Source organism: Loxodonta africana, chromosome 24, assembly GCF_030014295.1.
Source record: "Loxodonta africana isolate mLoxAfr1 chromosome 24, mLoxAfr1.hap2, whole genome shotgun sequence".
In the NCBI taxonomy this organism is placed as follows: Eukaryota; Metazoa; Chordata; class Mammalia; order Proboscidea; family Elephantidae; genus Loxodonta; species Loxodonta africana.
In genome coordinates this window covers 41,534,982-41,552,730 of record NC_087365.1, presented here as the reverse complement: position 1 = coordinate 41,552,730, position 17,749 = coordinate 41,534,982, and the positions used below count along the sequence as shown (strand labels likewise).

Genomic DNA, 17,749 nt, shown 5'->3' with positions numbered 1-17,749 from the left:
GAGCAGACCTGGCTACACAGCCTTGGCCGTGCCCAGGGCCCACTGTCAATCCTCCACAAGGAGAAGAGCTTTGGGACAAGCATTCATCTGGAGCCCAAACTCTATTTCTTAAAAACTGGGGGATCTTGGGCAATTCACTTAGACTTTCCAAGCCTCAGTTTCCTCACTTATGAAACAATGAGCCCCTACAGTACCAGGCTCAACCATGGCAAGTGTTAATGGAAAAACAGATACAAGCCTAGAGTGGCTCCTGGTTTGAAAGGGTGCCACTACAGCTCCCCTCTATCCCTTCCTTTCTTTCTTGTGCTCCTTGTTAAAACTCTCAATTGTTATTTTCTTGGATTCAAGCCATAATACACTACCTGGGACTGCTTTGCAACTGCCTCTAAAGCAACTTTGTTTTGTAAAAACCTGGACCCAAGCAGAAATAACTTTGGGACAAGGCTGTGTGGATAGAGAGCAGATGAGGAAACAGCCTGGCAGCTTCCCTTAGGGTCACTCCTTCCACCTACAGGCCCTCGGGAAGGTTACACCTCTGACAGGGGAGACAACGGTGTTAGAACAGGAGCTGGAGCCAGAAGAATCCCATGAAGCTCTCTGGACGAGGCTCAAACCTGAGCACCAAGGAGCTGTTTGATTTCGGTCAACCCATACCGTGGCCAGCACCCAAAGTGCTCATTCACCTGGGTCCATGCTTGACTGCACTAATAAATGAGCGGGTAATTAATACTGATAGAACATGCGCCTAGCGTGCTATACCCAGTTTCTTTTTTCAACCATCCACGGGGACACTGCCTTGCAGAGAGGGTGCCACAGCCCCACACTCCACCTGCACCCGTGCTGGTTCCCGCACCTCACGCTGCTCCCCTTCCGCCATTTTGTTAGGCTGACTGCGAGGCACTGAGCATTGGTTTTCAATCCAGGATTTGACCTCTAAGCAGCCCCAGTTGCCACGCTTCCTGGAGACAGAGTTTCCGCAGCCTCGGAAACCTGCCGGACCCAGCCTTGCTGGGCCCAGGGCCGGGTGAGAGTTCACAAGGTCCCCAGGACTGGAGGCCGGAAGTGTGGGCAGCCACCGGGGAGCCGCCCCCAGGGCTCTGAGTGCGCCCGGGCGACCAGCTGCTGCAGCTACGCCCACTCGAGGTCTCGCTGCGACCTCTACGATTTCCACTAACAGCCGGGCTGCTTTTCATCCAGCCCTTGGGGAGGGGGATAGAACAGCTTTTAGTACAACACAGTGATTCAGTGTTTCAGCTTCCAAAGCCAAGAGGCAAGGGCTAGAAAAAAAGAAACATGTTCGTGGTAGATTTGGCTGGAATCTCAACAATCGATGCCACTCTCGCGGCTGGTTTTATTACCCTCGCTCGATACTACTGCACTAATCTGAATTCCGTGCGGCGTGTTTACTGGCTCCTTTCTGTGATCCTGCTCGTGCTTCCACTAATCCTTCCTATAGATTCCCGCTACCTCCTGCACTCAGTCTCTCCTTTCAAGGCACTCTGGTGCTTGTACAAACTGCATGAGGGGCGGTTTGGACAAAGCAGCCCCTTTCTTCCCCCTCTTCCTGCCCCTTTGGGTCAGATGATGCAGTAACCCCTTGGGGGATCAGTTGGCTGATGTCAGTTGGAAAGAATTAAATTATATTTCTGAGTAAAAGCCTTGGAAAAGCCTCAGCCCCTGTTGCACCCTGCTGTGCCGAGCAGATGAATGAAGCCAGGACATACTGTCGGTTCAGAAGCCTCAACTTGGGCTCAGTCCAGGACAGAGCAGGAGTATCCCTTTCAGTGTGCCCTCCATTGGCCCAACCCCTGTTAGCATTTGCATTTTACTTAGTGAAATACTAAGACCTCCCTTCTGTTTATATTTCCAAGGCAAGCTAAGTCATGATCCCAGTAACCTGGAAATGTAGTGATTCTGAGCCATGGGCAGAGATTCACCCTCTAGACCTGTGGCTTTACAGTGGACGGACCTCAAGGAGCCCCGGGACAAGAACTACCATTTAGAGACTCTCTTTGCCCCACCCCATTGCTCCTGTGGGATCTCCTTGTTTGCTGTGCTTGGCCCAGGACACTCAGTGGCTCTGACTCTTTCCTTCTTGGGTCTGCCTTCTCTGTTTGAATAGTCTTAGCATCTGCTGCTGGTCACTCCCTGGCCTTGGCCTTTGCCCTCAACAAGGTTGTGATGACCTGCTCTTGGTGTCTGGGATTGTTTGACCTGTAGACCGTCCTTTGGGTGGCTTTTGTGCTCATCTCTGTCTGACTGCTCCCAGAAGCCTCCCTTGTTCCACAGCTGTTCCAGAACTACTCTTAATTCCATAGGAGGAGTTTAAATCGGTTCAGTGTGACCACATGCTCTCTCACACTAGCTGCCTGAGAAAGTCTAAAGGGACTGTCAATTTGCTTTAGGGCATCCAAAAGAGTGTGTGTTCTACTCTCTTACATCTGCTCTTCGGACTAAAACTTTAATCCCCAGCACAGGACGTGGGCGCTCCCCTCCTCTGCTGCTAAGCAGCTTTAAGCCCCCTGGGCTCCAAGCTCAACACACAGATTTCTGCAAAGCATAGGGCCAGTTCTGTCGGCTCAGCTGACCTAGCCTCCTCATTGTCAGCAGCAGGGCAGGCAGAGTATGGACCACAGAGAGCTGAAGGAGGAGGGAGACCTCTAGGTGACCTCACAGATGCTGCTATTTGTCCCACACCATTCAAGACACAGCAAGAAATCAAGCTTCTAGTCTCGTTTTGCCTAAGCCAAGTTGTGCATGTCCTTCTTGGTACACACCTCTGTGTCAGCACCCATCAGGCTAAGCTTTGATTTGTAGCTTGCACGCTTCTCTCTCCCACTGTGTAGTGAGCTCCCAGACAGCAGGGATCATCTCTTAATTAGCACCTTGCCGGATGTACTAGCATCACTAGGCAATGTCTAGGACTTTTCCTCTGTGGCCAAGGACTGCATTGGTGCTAATGAGGCCAAGGTAATAGGTTTAGTCCCTTGAAGTTCACTTAGCTTTGTCCAGTTCATAGCCACAGGTTAAATTTTGTTTCTAGCCTAAGCCTAAGCACAATTCTCACCTGCAGACCACTCCTACACTCCAGCCACAGCCTGACTCCGGAACCTCCTTTAGATCTTGACCCCTTCTTCAGTCACATCCTAGTCTTCACCTTAACTGTTACCTGACACCTAACCCTGTCTACAAGCTGCACTCTATCCCAGGTTTCTTATGCAGCCATAGCTTGAGACCCTAGTCTGGTCACAGGCTGAAGCCTATCACCGTAGGCCTTTCCTGGGCACAAGAGGGAGCAGTTGCCGTCTCAGCCGACCAACGGTGAAGCCCTTGGAAGTGTGTGCCTTACAGGAGTATGGCAATAATTTCAGTGCCTGGCACCAAAGGGCAGATCTTAATCTGCCAGGGCTGCCATAACAAAATACCACACAGTGTGTGGTGTTAAAGAGCAGACATCTATTTCTCACAGTTTGAAAGACTAGATGTCTTTGCCATGCTGATTCCTCCTGGGAGCTTTGAGGAACTGCTGTATACCTCTCTCCTAGTTTCTGGTAGCAGCCAGCAATCCTTGGCGTTCCTCTGCTGCTTTCAGATGCACCTGCCTCCCGCGTCACATGGTGTCTGTCTTTTCCGCTGAGAGTGACTCCCCTTTTATAAGACATCACTCAGAAGGGATAAGGATTAAGACCCACCCTACTTCAGTATGACCTGGTTTAATTTGGAAACTCTGGTGGTGGTGTGGTTAAGAGCTGTGGCTGGTAACCAAAAGGCTGGCAGTTCAAATCCACCAGGCGCTCCTTGGTGAACCCTATGGGGCAGTTCTATCCTGTACTATAGGGTCGCTATGAGTTGGAATCGATTTGATGGCAACAGGTTTGGGGTTTTTTTTTTTTTTTTTTTTTTTTGCTTTTGGCTTAATTTGACTGGTAACAAAAGGAAAACCCTATTGCCCAGCAAGGTCACATTCACGGGTGCAGGAGTTAGGACTTCAACATATCTTTTAGGGAGACATAAAACCTAACAGGACACTACTGCTTTTAATTTTGCTTATACAAAGTTCCAAATGGATGAAAAGGAAACATTTTAGAATAAAAGAGTTTTCTTGCAGTAAGAAGATAATCACTGCATGGGTCTTATATGGCCATCTTTCCTGCTGTGTATAATGGGACTGAATGAGAATTTGACTCACACAGAGCACTGACTGTGTAAAACAAGGTCCACCTGGAGACACAGATTTGGAGACGCACAGGACCACAGAGAATCAGCACTTGAACAATTTATTTGAGTGGCCAGAGTGCTTTCAAACAATCAATTAAAGCTATTCCCATCTCAGAGGGTGCTAACCTCCATTGAAGGCTGAAAAAAAGAGGGCAGCCTCTTGTCAGCAATATTTAGCAGTTTTAGTGGGATAGGCTGTGATGAAGTCAATTCTAACCTCTTAGGACTGGCTGGGTAATATTGTGGGAGTCCGGGATATTACACTTCACTTAGGACTTATTAAACAACATTCTACAGCAAGGGTAGAACGATGTTTGAAAATCCTGTATTTCTGTAGTGTTTTCCAGCTACTTGACTTTGACTCTAAGTTAAATCTCGGCTAAAAGCAATTACTGTCATGTGATGAATTGAGGCAATTTATTTATTACTTGAGAAACATCCTAGGTGATGTCACTTAGAAGAATGATGGAATAATCCTTCTCAAGCACTCCATTATCAGCCAGATCCAGTGAGGTGTGGGGGAGGTAACGACAATTTAAAAAATTAGTCATAGTGAGATCCAAGAGAGATTTTATTGAAAGTAAAGCAGGAAACAGTCACCTCAATTTCAAGACTTGTCTCCCTATGGAATTGTATGGGGTGCTTTGGTTGCTAAATATGAAAAAAGGTATTACAGAGAAAGCCCAGAGATTAATAATAAAACTCAAACCAATATATTAAGGGCTTGGCGATGGTGGTTAATATAGAAGAGAAGTGAAAAGGATGCGGGAACCTAGTTAAAAAGGTCAGGTTTAAATATCATTTGAGCAAAGTCTATATAATTTGACCTGCATGAAAAGATTCACATGACATGTTCATCAATCCATTAGATATTAGAATTTGGTATTTTCATGCGTGTACTTGAGGGAGGTAACCTTCAAGAAAAAAAAAAACCATTGACATCGAGACTATTCTGACTCATAGCAACCCTATAGGACAGAGTACAACTGCCCCCTATGGTATCCAAAGAGCAGCTGGTAGACTCAAACTGCCGACCTTTCAGTTAGCAGACAAGCTCTTAACCACTATGCCACAAGGGCTCCAAAAATCTTCCAGAAAAAAAGATATAAAATGGAACTGTAATGATGCATCAGGTGACAAACTCAGCAGGAAAAAGGATAAATGCAAAGATGTTTTAATCTGTCTGGTCAGGATAAGATTCTAGATTCCCTAAATGCCAGTCTGCTTTTTTCCAGATACCTGAGGAGAGACAACCAGATTTCTCTGCTGAACAATCTCTTCCCCTGTTTATTCAAGAGGTGGCAGAGTAGTACAGCAGAGTGTCATGGTTTGGAGAGAACGAGCTCGCTACCAAACTGCCAGAGCCCAAATCTCAGTTCTATCACTTCCTACCATTGCTTAGTCTCAGTTTCCCCATCTCTGAAATGGCTATAATTAGAAAACTTGCTTCGTAGGGTTGTAGTGGTGATTCCAAGAGGGGATATATGTAAAGGACATGAAACAGCAGCCTGGATTATAGCAAAAGCCCTAAATATGTGTTAGCTCCTTTTTGTTAATAATAATAATTTCACTTGCAGTCTGGTATCCTTACCCTTCTATTACTGCCCTCTGGACCCAAGCCAGTTTAATACCTGGCTCTCCTAAAAGCCAGCCACACTTTCTCCACTCTGGCCTTCACTTTCCTGAAGCCAAGACATAGTACTGGACATTCCCCCTGATTTACGAGTCCAGGTACCCTCTCAAGAGTGGCAAAGAGGGTATCTGATGTCCCTTTTTCATAGCAAGCCCATCCTGGCCCTAGGCCTATTTGGCCTCACATCCATCCTTCACTCCTCCCCTGCTTTGTTGGGACATAAAGGAGACCTTTGCAGGCTGTGGTTCCTGAGTTCCCATGTCAACTGGCTTCCAGGCTAGCCAATGTTGCTGTTGTGTGCCTTGTGTTGATTCCAACTCACAGTGACCTCATATGACACAGTAGAACTGCCTTATAGGATTTTCTAGGCTGTAATTTTTATGGGAGCAGATTGTCACCCACAGAGCCACTGGGTGAGTTCAAACCACCACCATTTCTATTAGCAGCCAAGCACTTAACCCTTGTGCCACCAGGGTCAGTGGGAGACACAAATGGGAAGGCAAGAAGACAGAAGTCCACCCCCTCTCTTAGCCTCTGACTCCTTCTTTGAAAGTGACTGTGTCTCCTCCAGGGCTCCAGTTGTCCCTGGACAGGTCCACCAGAGTTCCAGCTTCTGTCTGATGACTTTGACCTCTGGGCTCTGATAACCCCACCAGCTTCCTTTGTCTCTGCAGTTTGGGTTGAGTAATGGTTTCCTAGAAACCCTGGTGGCATAGTGGTTGAGTGCTATGGCTGTTAACCAGAAGGTCGGCAGTTCGACTCCACCAGGCACTCCTTAGAAACTCTATGGGGCAGCTCTACTTTGTCCTATAGGGTCAGTATGAGTCGGAATCGACTCGACAGCAACGGATGGTTTTTTAATGGCTTTCTGCTGTTGCAAGTCTCCGAGTTGTCTCACTCTCCTCTTCTGATCCCTGGATAACCCAATTCTCTATAATAAATTTCCTCCATTTGAAATCCTTGGAGTGGTTTTCCTTTCCCTGGTTGAATGCTGACTGATGTGGACTCTGTGCTGGTGACTATTTAGTCCTTTATTAAGTGGTAAGAAAAAAAAAATGATTTAATCATTCAGTCTATATATTTTTTCTTGTATCAACATCACACTTGCTAGTGTAAAATATCTGGAATCCACATTTTTCCATTAAAAAAAAAATTCAGCAACAGCATTTGTTTCTCCCCAGGCTTCTCGCACCCCTCCTGTTCACTACAATTTCATTCCTCAACGACTGCCAAAGTAGTTCATGATCACAATTACAAACACTCTCAATGCCTTGGGATGTATTTTGTAAAGTCTAGAGGTTTGAATTTAATGAAGTATCCAGATGCTCCCCTCTCAACTTTTTTCCTATCTTGGACTTCAATTCCATCTTAAAAATAGTCTAGCATTCTGAGAATTCCCTTCTAGCAAAATCAAGAAGGTACGTGGTGCATACCTGACTTCAGAAGCACCGGAAAGTTGCGCAGCTACCACAACTTTTCTCTGTTGTCTCTGTTGGCAAAAAAAACCCATTATCAGAGATGCCTGCAATGCTTAAAACATCCACTGGCATACAGGTATCAGCTCAGAGTCAGGGTTTCAAAGGTTTTCTCTACTGGGTGCCAGATACATGCAAAGCCAGAGTAAAGACAGAGAAACTCTTCAACAGAAGAAGTCATTAAGTAGACTGGGGTGAACTGCTAGCACAGTCAGATTTGTCTCCAGTAAGCCACACTGGGCCAATATGCCTTTGGATCACTGAGAGGCGACTGTGTATTTTAAACAGTGCAGCTTTTAGGAATTGTGTCCCCGAGAGCCAGCTGCTTTTCTTTACCGTCAGCAACGATCACCAGCATGGGTTATGCATCCGCTGGGATTTACTTGGTTTTATCAATTGCAATTAGACATTCTTTATCTGTGACTTCTATTTTTGCTCCATATCTTTACAAGGGAAATTCTCTGAAGTAAAGCTATAGAATTGGGCCTGTTGCCAGTGCAAGTACTTTGAGAATGAATCATTAGTCCCTTGTTGCTAAATTATGTTATTGCTGCCATTAAGTCATCCAGATGTAAGCCTGATACAGGCCTTGCCTGTACGAAGAAAGTTAAATGAATCACTCTGGGGGCTCTGCCTGTCTTTATCCTGAGGACTGGATGAACTCAGGTAGCAGGTTGCAAGGAGGAATTGCCTCAGCCTCCAGTACCCACAGTTAACAGACACAAAAAATCTGTTTCTACCCTTGCTGCCAATTCCAAGGGCATGTCATCATTAAGCCACATGTGTGAGCAGTTCCTAAGTTTATCAAGCATTCTCAGCTCCATTATTACATTTGATCCTTAGAAGATCCCTATGAACTTGGCTTTTCCTCCCTATTTTATAAATGAGGACATGGCATCTCATTGTGAGTAACAGATTTGATCAAGGTCACACAACCAGTTAGTGATGGAGTCTAGATGCAAACTTATTAATTTCTGATTTGCAAGCCTGATGCTTTTGACCAGTCTTGTAAAGCCATAGAACTTTAACATCAAAAAGGAGATCACATAGTCCCTTCTACTCAGTGGGAAGCATGCTAAAGTTCCCAGATAGTCCCTTTCAGTGTTGGTGACAGATTCTCCTGCCTTGGTAGGCAGCTTGGGGGTGGGGGGTAGACCCCATGGAGTCCTGTAGCTCTAAGGATGACAGGGAGAATTTCGCTTATGCAGAGCATGGCTGTCACTGAAATCAAGGGGGCACTGAGTAGAGGTGGGGAGGCAAGGTCAATAGGCAAAGAAGAAAGGTCAGCAGTCCGCGATAGCAAGGTATGATGGCTGTATTCGGCAGCCAAGAAGGTAAGAACAGGTAGACAGAGTAAGCAAGTAAAAGGAAAGTCTAATACCAAAACAGAACTTGAGGCCATGACTGCTTTCATGTGCTCGCTACATCATAAATCTGTAGTTCAAGGGCCAGCTTTAGCCTCAGCTGGACAGCTTTTCCACCTTAAGACCTTTCCTTGTTTTGGCCCCTAATCTATTCCCTGTCACTTCAACGCCCTGGTGTTAACTCTGACCTTTGAAATTAAAAGAACCTAATCTAATCCATCTTCCATAATGGCCCTTCAGCTATTTGAAGGCGAGAATTAGGTCTCATCTGAAGCTTGTATTCTCTAGGCTGAGAAAAATCCCTATTCCAACTGCTGCTTCTCCAAAGTCAATGATCTCTGGACTTGAATGTGCACCTAAATCTCCCGGAGATCTTGTTAAAATGCAGAAGCTGACTCAGTAGATCTGGGCTGTGGCCTGAGAGTTTGCATTTCTTAAAGCTCCCGGATGTTGCTGATGCTTCTGGTCTTTGGAGCACACCTTGAGTAACAAAGATCTCAGCTGTCTTCCTCCTTGGAGGTACCTCTTGGGGGGCTGGGTTTACGACTGGATGAGATTCACCAGAGTGGTCGGACCAGTACAGAATAGAACAGAGCAACACCGCCCTTGTTGGGTCTCAAGAGTCCTTGGGGGAAAGTCCCCTGGGTTGGTTGTTTCGTACCATGGACGGAAGCAGGGGGCCTGAACAAGGTAACTGGCTGTATGCATAGAGCCAATTTTGATGGAGCAGGGAAGACTTCAAGAGACCAAGAGACATGATCAGGTTTCTAGACTCAAGAGTTGTCAGGTAGAACACTGGGAGCCAGATGTAGACCCTGGATAGAGTTAGAAGAAGACTAGATTCTAAGCCACCATAGCTTTTATGGAAAGAGTAGAGGGCAGGGGGCAGTAATAGCTGAAGTGACAGAGCTGGCTCGACCTTGGGGAGTGAACAGAGCTGGGGAGGGCACAGCTGGCTGGAGTATAAGGTCAGACTAGCAGCCTCCTGTGGGAGATAGTAGCCTCCTGTCAGTGGAGGCTGAGTTCACAAGATTTTTTCTGATGACTACATCACACAAGGGACTCAGGTAGAACCTTGAATCTTGTCCAATTGGATAAATTTGCCACCTGGTGCCTACTTGCTGATTCTGATATACTTGGACTATTCTCTGATTGGCTTCCAGCGGAGGACAGGGATGAAGAAGACACATCCAAATGGATCCTCCACCCCCCTACCCCCCCAATTCTCAGAATCCCAGTCTCTGCTTAGTAGACAGAAGTAACCTAGGGCCAGAAACTGATATTGCATCTGACTCTGATGAAAAGGGTGGGCTTAAGGTAAAAGTGATCCAGCCGCCATATCATTGAATGGCTTCTGGTTATACCTCTCTGAAAAGTCCCTTTGGATTTCCAGCCACCAAGTCAGACAGAGTGCAGTGGTGTGGTGGTTAAAACACTCAGCTACTAACCTAAAGTTTGGCAGCTCAAACCCACTAGTCACTCCATGGGAGAAAGATGTGAAGTCTGCTTCCTTAAAGATTTATAGCCTTGGAAACTTTATGGGGTAATTCTACTCTGTCCTACAGGGTCACTATGAGTTGGAATCAACTTAACAGCAGTGGATTTTTTTTTTTTCCTGTCGGGGGTGGGCAGTCAGACAGATAGCCTACTATGTAGACCCCGCACTGACCTTTGCTTAACAACAGCTCTGTCCAGTCAAGGGCAGTTCATTGTCATGGTAAGCGGGAGCTCTGTGCATGGAATCTCAGCTCTTAAATTCACTAGCTGCATGACCTTGGACAAGTCACTTCACTTTCTTTGTGAAGGGAAAATAAAACTAGCACCTTCTGTGTCTAATTTTGTGAAGACCAAATGACTTGATATATGAAGAGTGCTTAGTACATCGCTTGGCACACAGTGACTGATCGGTAAATTCAAGGTAAATTTTAAAAAGCAGTAGTAATTCAGCTTCTCTTGATGAGGAGCTCAGTACCTGCCTGAGACAGCCATCACATTGCTAGGCGCACTATCATTAGCAAGCCCCGTTGAGCTTTCTTGTGGCTCCTATCACAGGTTCTCATTCTGCTCCATTGAACACTTATAATATGATCCCCGTGGGCACAATCTTGACTCTGAAACAGGAGTGGGACTAGGCCATCCTTAGACTCCAACCCTCTTTTCTTCCTCTCAGGTATAGGAACCACATATGGATGCTGTCTGGGCTTCAGTTCCAGAGCCATTTCCTCTAAACCATATCACCTTCGAACACTGTCAACACACTTCCTTTTGTGAATAGAATCACAAATCCCCGTAGACTGGAGCAAATGCCTTAAACGGTGCTGTCTTAGTCATCTAGTGCTGCTATAACAGAAATACCACAAGTGAATGACTTTAACAAAGAGAAATTTATTCTTTCACAGTCTAATAGACTAGAAGTCCAAATTCAGGGCATTAGCTCCAGGGGAAGGCTTTCTCTCTCTGTTGACTCTGGAGGAAGGTCCTTGTCATCAGTCTTTCCCTGGACTAGGAGCTTCTCCGCGCAGGAACCTCAGGTCCAAGGGATCTGCTCTGCTCCTGGCATTGCTTTCTCAGTAGTATGAGGTCCCCCCGTCTCTCTGTTTGCTTCTCTCTTTTATATCTCAAAAGAGACTGGCTTAAGACACAATCTAATCTTATAGATTGAGTCCTGTCTCATTAACATAACTGCCACTAATCCCATCTCATTAACATCACAGAGATAGGATTTACAACACATAGGGGAATCACATCAGATGACAAAATGGTAAACAGTCACACAATACTGGCAATCATGGCCAAATTGATAGACATGTTTTTGAGCAACACAGTTCAATTCAGGACAGGTGCTAAAGTGGAAGCGGGATCGGCCCTGCCTGTGCATAGTACTGTTCTGAAATCTGGTTGGACCAGGCAAGCTGGCTCCTCCTAACAGCCTCACTGTGGAAAGTCTATGATTTCAGCTCTGCTATCTGTTGACTGAACTTACTACATTATATAGGCCACTGGACTGTGGCCTTTCAGGTGGCCCCCTTGAGTCCCCTGAAGGTTCCTCTATGCCCTTCAAGCTCATTCCATTGTTGGTTTATGGCCACAGCAGAAGGTGTTTATTTATGAACAGTTGAAATTCTTTTGAGAAAGGTTTCCTAATACTTACTTAAGATCTTCATCTTTAGGTATGGAGCTGATTCTACCCTGGAGCAACATTTGACACTGTTGATCACACCCTTATTCTCGTGACACTTTTCTCTTGGCTCTAGAACACTACATTCTGCTGGGTATTCTTCTTACCATCTGGCTACTCCTTCTCTGCCTCTTCCTCTACCCAGTCACTAAATATTTCAGACCCTCAAATCTCTGTGCTAGGCCTGCTTCTCCTTTCACTCTATTCTTTCCTTGGGTGACCCTCATGCTTCAAATATCTGTGTGCATATGACTCACACATTGTCACCTCTAGCTCAGACCTCATTTTAAACCTGCATTTTTAACTGTCTACTTTTCTCAATTATCTACCAAGCTCAATTTGCCACAGACAAATACATCCTCCAAAGCAATTCTTTTTCCTTTTTTTTTTTTTTTTTTAAATTTATAAACAGCACCATCATCCAGCCGGTATGAAAATTAGAGACTTGTGGTCATCCTCGAAAGGCCTCTCTTCTTTTCTTCCCTTATTAACAGGTTTTATTCATATATATTCCAAATAATTATTTCCTAGATTTTCTCTTGTCTATCTTCACTGCCATTCATCGCCTGAGTCCAAGCAACCCATCTCCCACTCAGATGCCTGCAATGGCTCCAAACTTATCTCCTCAATCTGCTTTGGCTCCACATTAAAGCTGGAATGATCTGTTTCAAGTGCAAATTTGACCATGACATTGCTTAAGGAACAACACTTACATGGCTCCTTATGTTTCTTGGGCTAAAGAACAGAAACCCACATTGTAGTTTTTCATGTCCTGCATGGATGGCCCCTGCTGCCCTCTCTAGCATCTCTCTCACATGCTCTCCTTGCTTTCTCACTCTTATTACTCTACATTGCTTTCATTTCCTGAATGCACCAAGTTCTTCGCCCCATCGGAAACCCTGGTGGTGTAGTGGTTAAGTGCTATGGCTGCTAACCAAAAGGTCGGCAGTTCGAATCCACCAGGTGTTCCTTGGAAACTCTACTCTTTCCAGGGTCGCTATGAGTCGGAATAGACTCAATGGCAACCGTTTTTTTTTTTTTTTAATTTATTTTTCTTTGCCCCATCACACAGCCTCAGCTGAAGCTGTTGCTTCTACTGCTCCCACACACTCCTCTCAAGTTCTCTCCCTCCCTTTGCCTAGTTGCAGCCTGTCCTTGCTTCAGCCTCACCACAATGAGCATTTCCTCAAAGACGCCTTCCTGGATCTCCCCTATTGCATTCATTTCCCTCTGTGCAATTTCAAAGTGTCGTGACACACTCCTGCGCTCTATCCCTCAATAGAGGTGAAAGTTTACTATTATTGATTCTTAGTTTATTAACTGTATCCCTCTAGTTCTCCCACCCGACACACACACATACATATTAATTATAAGTTCCTTGGGGGCAGAAACTATGTTTGCAAATGCCTGGCACATAGTAGGTACTCAGACATTACTTGAGGGAATGAAATGTGGATCTTTTTAGGTCAAGCTAATGATAGTGTTCTTAGGGTAATAAGAGTCTTTCCAGGGCTTCCTTCAGTCCTTGAAATAAGATCTGCTAGCAGGCATTCAGTAAAGTTTAGTTATATCAATGAGTGAATGCTCCAGAGCCAACACTTCTTCCAAGTCCAAGTAAAAAGACTCAGCCATGTGGAGGAAATTATGGTCTGAAAGGCTCAGCTTCCTTTATGTTTGGAACATGGTGAGCTAGCCACATGTTAGAATCATGTCTCCGAACTCGGAAATGGGGGCTACATGGGTGCTTCATGGAAGCAGCCCCCACTCTGGAATGCCAGATCAGCACTGCCAAAGAGGTGGTTGGCTAACTCCCCTGGGAAATACACGGTTGCTATGGGTCAGAATCGACTTGATGCAGCGGGCTAGGTTTTGGTTTATAGGTAGATTGACAGAACCTATTCAGCCAGCCCTGAGATGTGAGTTGGTCTCCCCGCCTTGTGTTGAGGGGAACTGAGTAAAAGCCCTCATCTCTAAGTCTTCCTAGGAGAAATCGTGTGTTCACCATAGCCTGGAACACAGCACATGGGTGCTCAATAGAAAATCAATGAGTGACTGAATGAATAAATGAAGCAAATACTGTGCTTTACTCACCTTTATGTCCTTCGGTAATCATCCGTTAAGGAACAATTACGAGGAGGCACTGGCATTGGAGAGAAGAATAGGACACAGTCCCTTTTCTTGAAGACTTGCCATTCTTGCTAGAGAGACTTGGCTTGGTAAAGCCAACTTGTCTAAGTTGCAATAAGTTTGCTAAAAGTGCTCTGACAGAGGAAACACGCACCACTATTAAGCAAGAAAAAGGTGTTGACTAAATATGTTGGAGAGCTGATTCAGATGTTCTTAAATGACTATGAATTTGGAGAATCAAGACCATAGATTATGGGGATTAGTATACCTTCAACCCGGTATTCAGCTGAGTTCTGGGAACACTTGACTGAAAGAGGAGAAAATTCAATTTGGTTCCATGAGAACAAATGTGTGTGGATAGAGATGTCAACGCTTCAGCAAAACACTGTACAACCACAAGCATTTAGGGAGCACTACATGTCAGGAGCCCTGGTGGCATAGTGGTTAAGAGCTTGGCTGCTAACCAAAAGGCCAGCAGTTCAAATTCACCAGCCACTCCTTGGAAACCCTATGGGGCAGTTCTGCTATGTCCTATAGGGCCCTTACAAGTCAGAAATGACTCGACGGCAACTTTTTTTTTTTTGATTTGGTTACATGTCAGGCTCTGTGCTAACATGGGGAAACAAAGATAAATGAGGCACAGTTCTACTTCTGAGAAGCTTGCAGATGACCGGAGGAGACAGATGTGCAAAGAAATAACTAACAATATTGGTACATTGTGGTAAGAGATATTGTGAGGTTTGTGCAAAGTGATATAAGGACTTAGAAAAGAAAAAGAGAAATGTTCTTAGTTATCTAGTACTGGAGCCCTGGTGGCACAGTGGTTAAAAGCTGGACTGCTAACTAAAAGGTCAGCAGTTTGACTCCACCAGCCACTCCTTGGAAACCCTATGGGCCAGTTCTACTCTGTCCTATACTACTGTAACAGTAGTACTATAATAATAGTACTATAACTAGTTCTATTACAATAAAAATACCACAAGTGGATGGCTTTAATGAATAGAAATTTATTTTCTCAAAGTTAAGGAATCTAGAAGTTTGAATTCAGGGCACCAGCTTTAGGTGAAAGCTTTCTCTGTCAGCTCTAGGTGAAGGTCCTTGTCTCCTTTCTACATCTGTGGGCCTGGCATTCCTTGGAGATCTCCATGTGTGTTGGCATCAATCTTCCCCTGGGTCCAGGAGTTTCTCAGCACAGAGACCCCGAGACTGAAGGACACACTCTGCTCCTGGCTTTTCTTTCTTGGTGGTAGTGGAGCCCCTTTCCTCTCTGCTCACTCCTCTGTCCTTTTAGCTCTTGTAAGATAAAAGGTGTTACTCAAGCAAGGGTGTGATGTGAGTAAGGGTGTAGCTTGAGTAAGAGTGTGACTTGAGTAAAGCTGTGACTTGAGTCACACACTTTAGTAAGGGAGTGACTCAAGATAAACCCCACACTAATTCTGCCTCATTAACACATGGAGGTTTAGAATTTACAACACATGAAATGGAGGACAATCACACAGTACCACAAAAGGGAGGACAATTACATCAGATCACATAATGGAGAATGATTACATCATTATACAACTGCCAAACCACTGAGAATCATGGCCTGGCCAAGCTGACACATACTTTTGGGGAACGCAGTTCAATCCATGACATGCTTCCAGGGGCACTGACAGCCAGAGAAGGGGTTTTGGCTGATGAAAGATATACTGGTGCTAATGTAGCAGAAAAATAGGGATGGATCAGGAAAATGATGCTGTGGACTTTAAGCTGCCACACACAAACATGGCACCATCAGGAATATGAAGAGCAGCAGGAAGGTAATCACTTTCAGAGCTTATCCCCTGGACCACTCTCCAGAAGGGTTCAGTTAGTTGTCTAGAATGAGAAGTTGCCTCTGATCCCTGGTAGACATATGAAGAGGCTGGGCTTTGGCATCTTTGGCAACTTACTTTTGCTATGGCATTAACCATCTCCACAGTTGTTTTAGGGGCGATTGAGGGACTTGAAACCAAATAAACCCACTGAAGTCAAGTAAATTCTGGCTCATAGTGACTCCATGTGTTACAGAGTAGAACTGTGATGCATAGGGTATTCTTGGCTGTGATCTTTATGGAAACAGATCACCAGGCCTTTCTTCTGTGGTGCTACTGGGTTCAAACCCCCAACCTTTGGGTTAATAGTTGAGCACAAGCCATCTGCACCACCCAGGGACCTCACTGAGGGGCAAGAGAATATAAAAGTTGAATTCAAGGTTTCTGACCATTGAGGCCTGAACTTGAGTCAGAAGACATGTGGAATGCAGGCCCTGAACTTTACCAGCCATATGATAAAATGGGGAAAATCAATATCTACCTTTCAGAATGTTTGTAAGGATTAACCACACTGGGTCCATGAAATCACCCAACACAGGGCTGAGATACATAGGTGCCCAGGTCTCTACTTCCTCTACCTGAAATTGAGTCAGTGAGTTAGTGCCTGTTAGAACATGTAGCATCAACCCACTCTGTGCTGAGATTTAAGGTAATAAATTCTAAAAATGACTTTTAATTAGATATAAGTTTTCTGAACCCAAGGTGACTGCCTTTAATACACTAAATTTCTACCCTACTATTTATTTCATATAAGGCACAGAACAAAAGCTTTATTTTTGTTCTTTAAAAATCCAAAACCGAAAACGAAACCCATTGCCATCAAGTCAATTCTGACATATAGTGACCCTATGGACAGAGTAGAACTGTCCCGTGGGGTTTCCAAGAAATGGCTGGTGGATTCAAACTGCCCACCTTTTGGTTAGCAGCCAAATGCTTAATCACTGTGCCATCACTGTGCCCAGTAATTTTTAATTGTGATACTTAAACACAAAGTTATTATTTTCATCATTTACCTGACAGAATAAAGTAGGGTTAGGAATAACTCCATAAATCCAATAATTGAACCGTAGTTCCATGGTTTGATTCTAGGAGTGAAGCAGTAGGAGGGATCAAATATCCCACTTGATCTTGTCCGGAAGATGCTCAGTGTCTTCATCTGTAAAACAAAAAAGGATATAATGGTAATCCCAACCTCATAGGAATTAATCCTCAAAAAGATTAAACAGGACAATGCATTTAATGCCCTTAGCACTGTGTCTGGCACATAGTTAGCACTCGACAAACGGAAGCCAATGTCATTATGATTGTTGTTTAGTCATGTATGTGAGCCTTTTCAACATCTTCTTTCTCTTTCTCCTTTTTCTTCCAAGGCGCCTCCACCCAGAATTCTAACACCGTGGAGCCAGAGAAGCAGGTAGACAACACCGTGAAGATGGCTGGCGTGATTGCTGGCCTCCTCATGTTCATCATCATTCTCCTGGGCGTGATGCTCACTATCAAAAGGAGGTGAGTCTTGGCTGCAGTCCTGCAGGCTCTGTGGACCCCAGGTGGTCCCATGCTGCCCTGTGGCCAGGTCATTGTCCTGTTTATTACTGTCCAGCAGGGACCTTCTGATATGATTGTTGAGGTCCTAAAATACTCCAGCCAACTGTGGCTCATTGTGTGTGTGCTGCAGGGTGTATGCTGCCTGCTTGGTGAATGGCCCTGTGATGGCCAGCTTCTTCTGGGGCCAGTGATACCTAGGGTTGTGCCACCCTGATATGCCATGGGATTCTGCGTATCATGAAATTTGGCTTCTTGGAATTCACTGCTCTGTTGTGATTGGTCATGTCATCCAGACAGCCTTGCCTAGATGGAAGCTCTTCTGGGTCCAGGAATACAGATGAAGGAAAGGAATG

The 17,749-nt window shown here is 45.1% G+C and overlaps 1 protein-coding gene across 1 annotated transcript in view; it reads left to right on the top strand.

Moving 5' to 3' along the window:
* PTPRT (protein tyrosine phosphatase receptor type T) overlaps nt 1–17,749 on the top strand; it is a 1,291,533-nt gene that overhangs the window by 1,071,575 nt on the left and 202,209 nt on the right. Inside the window, exon 14 of the mRNA XM_064276097.1 lies at nt 17,222–17,357. Coding sequence (XP_064132167.1) covers nt 17,222–17,357 — 136 coding nt within the window. The remainder of the gene's footprint in view (nt 1–17,221; nt 17,358–17,749) is intronic.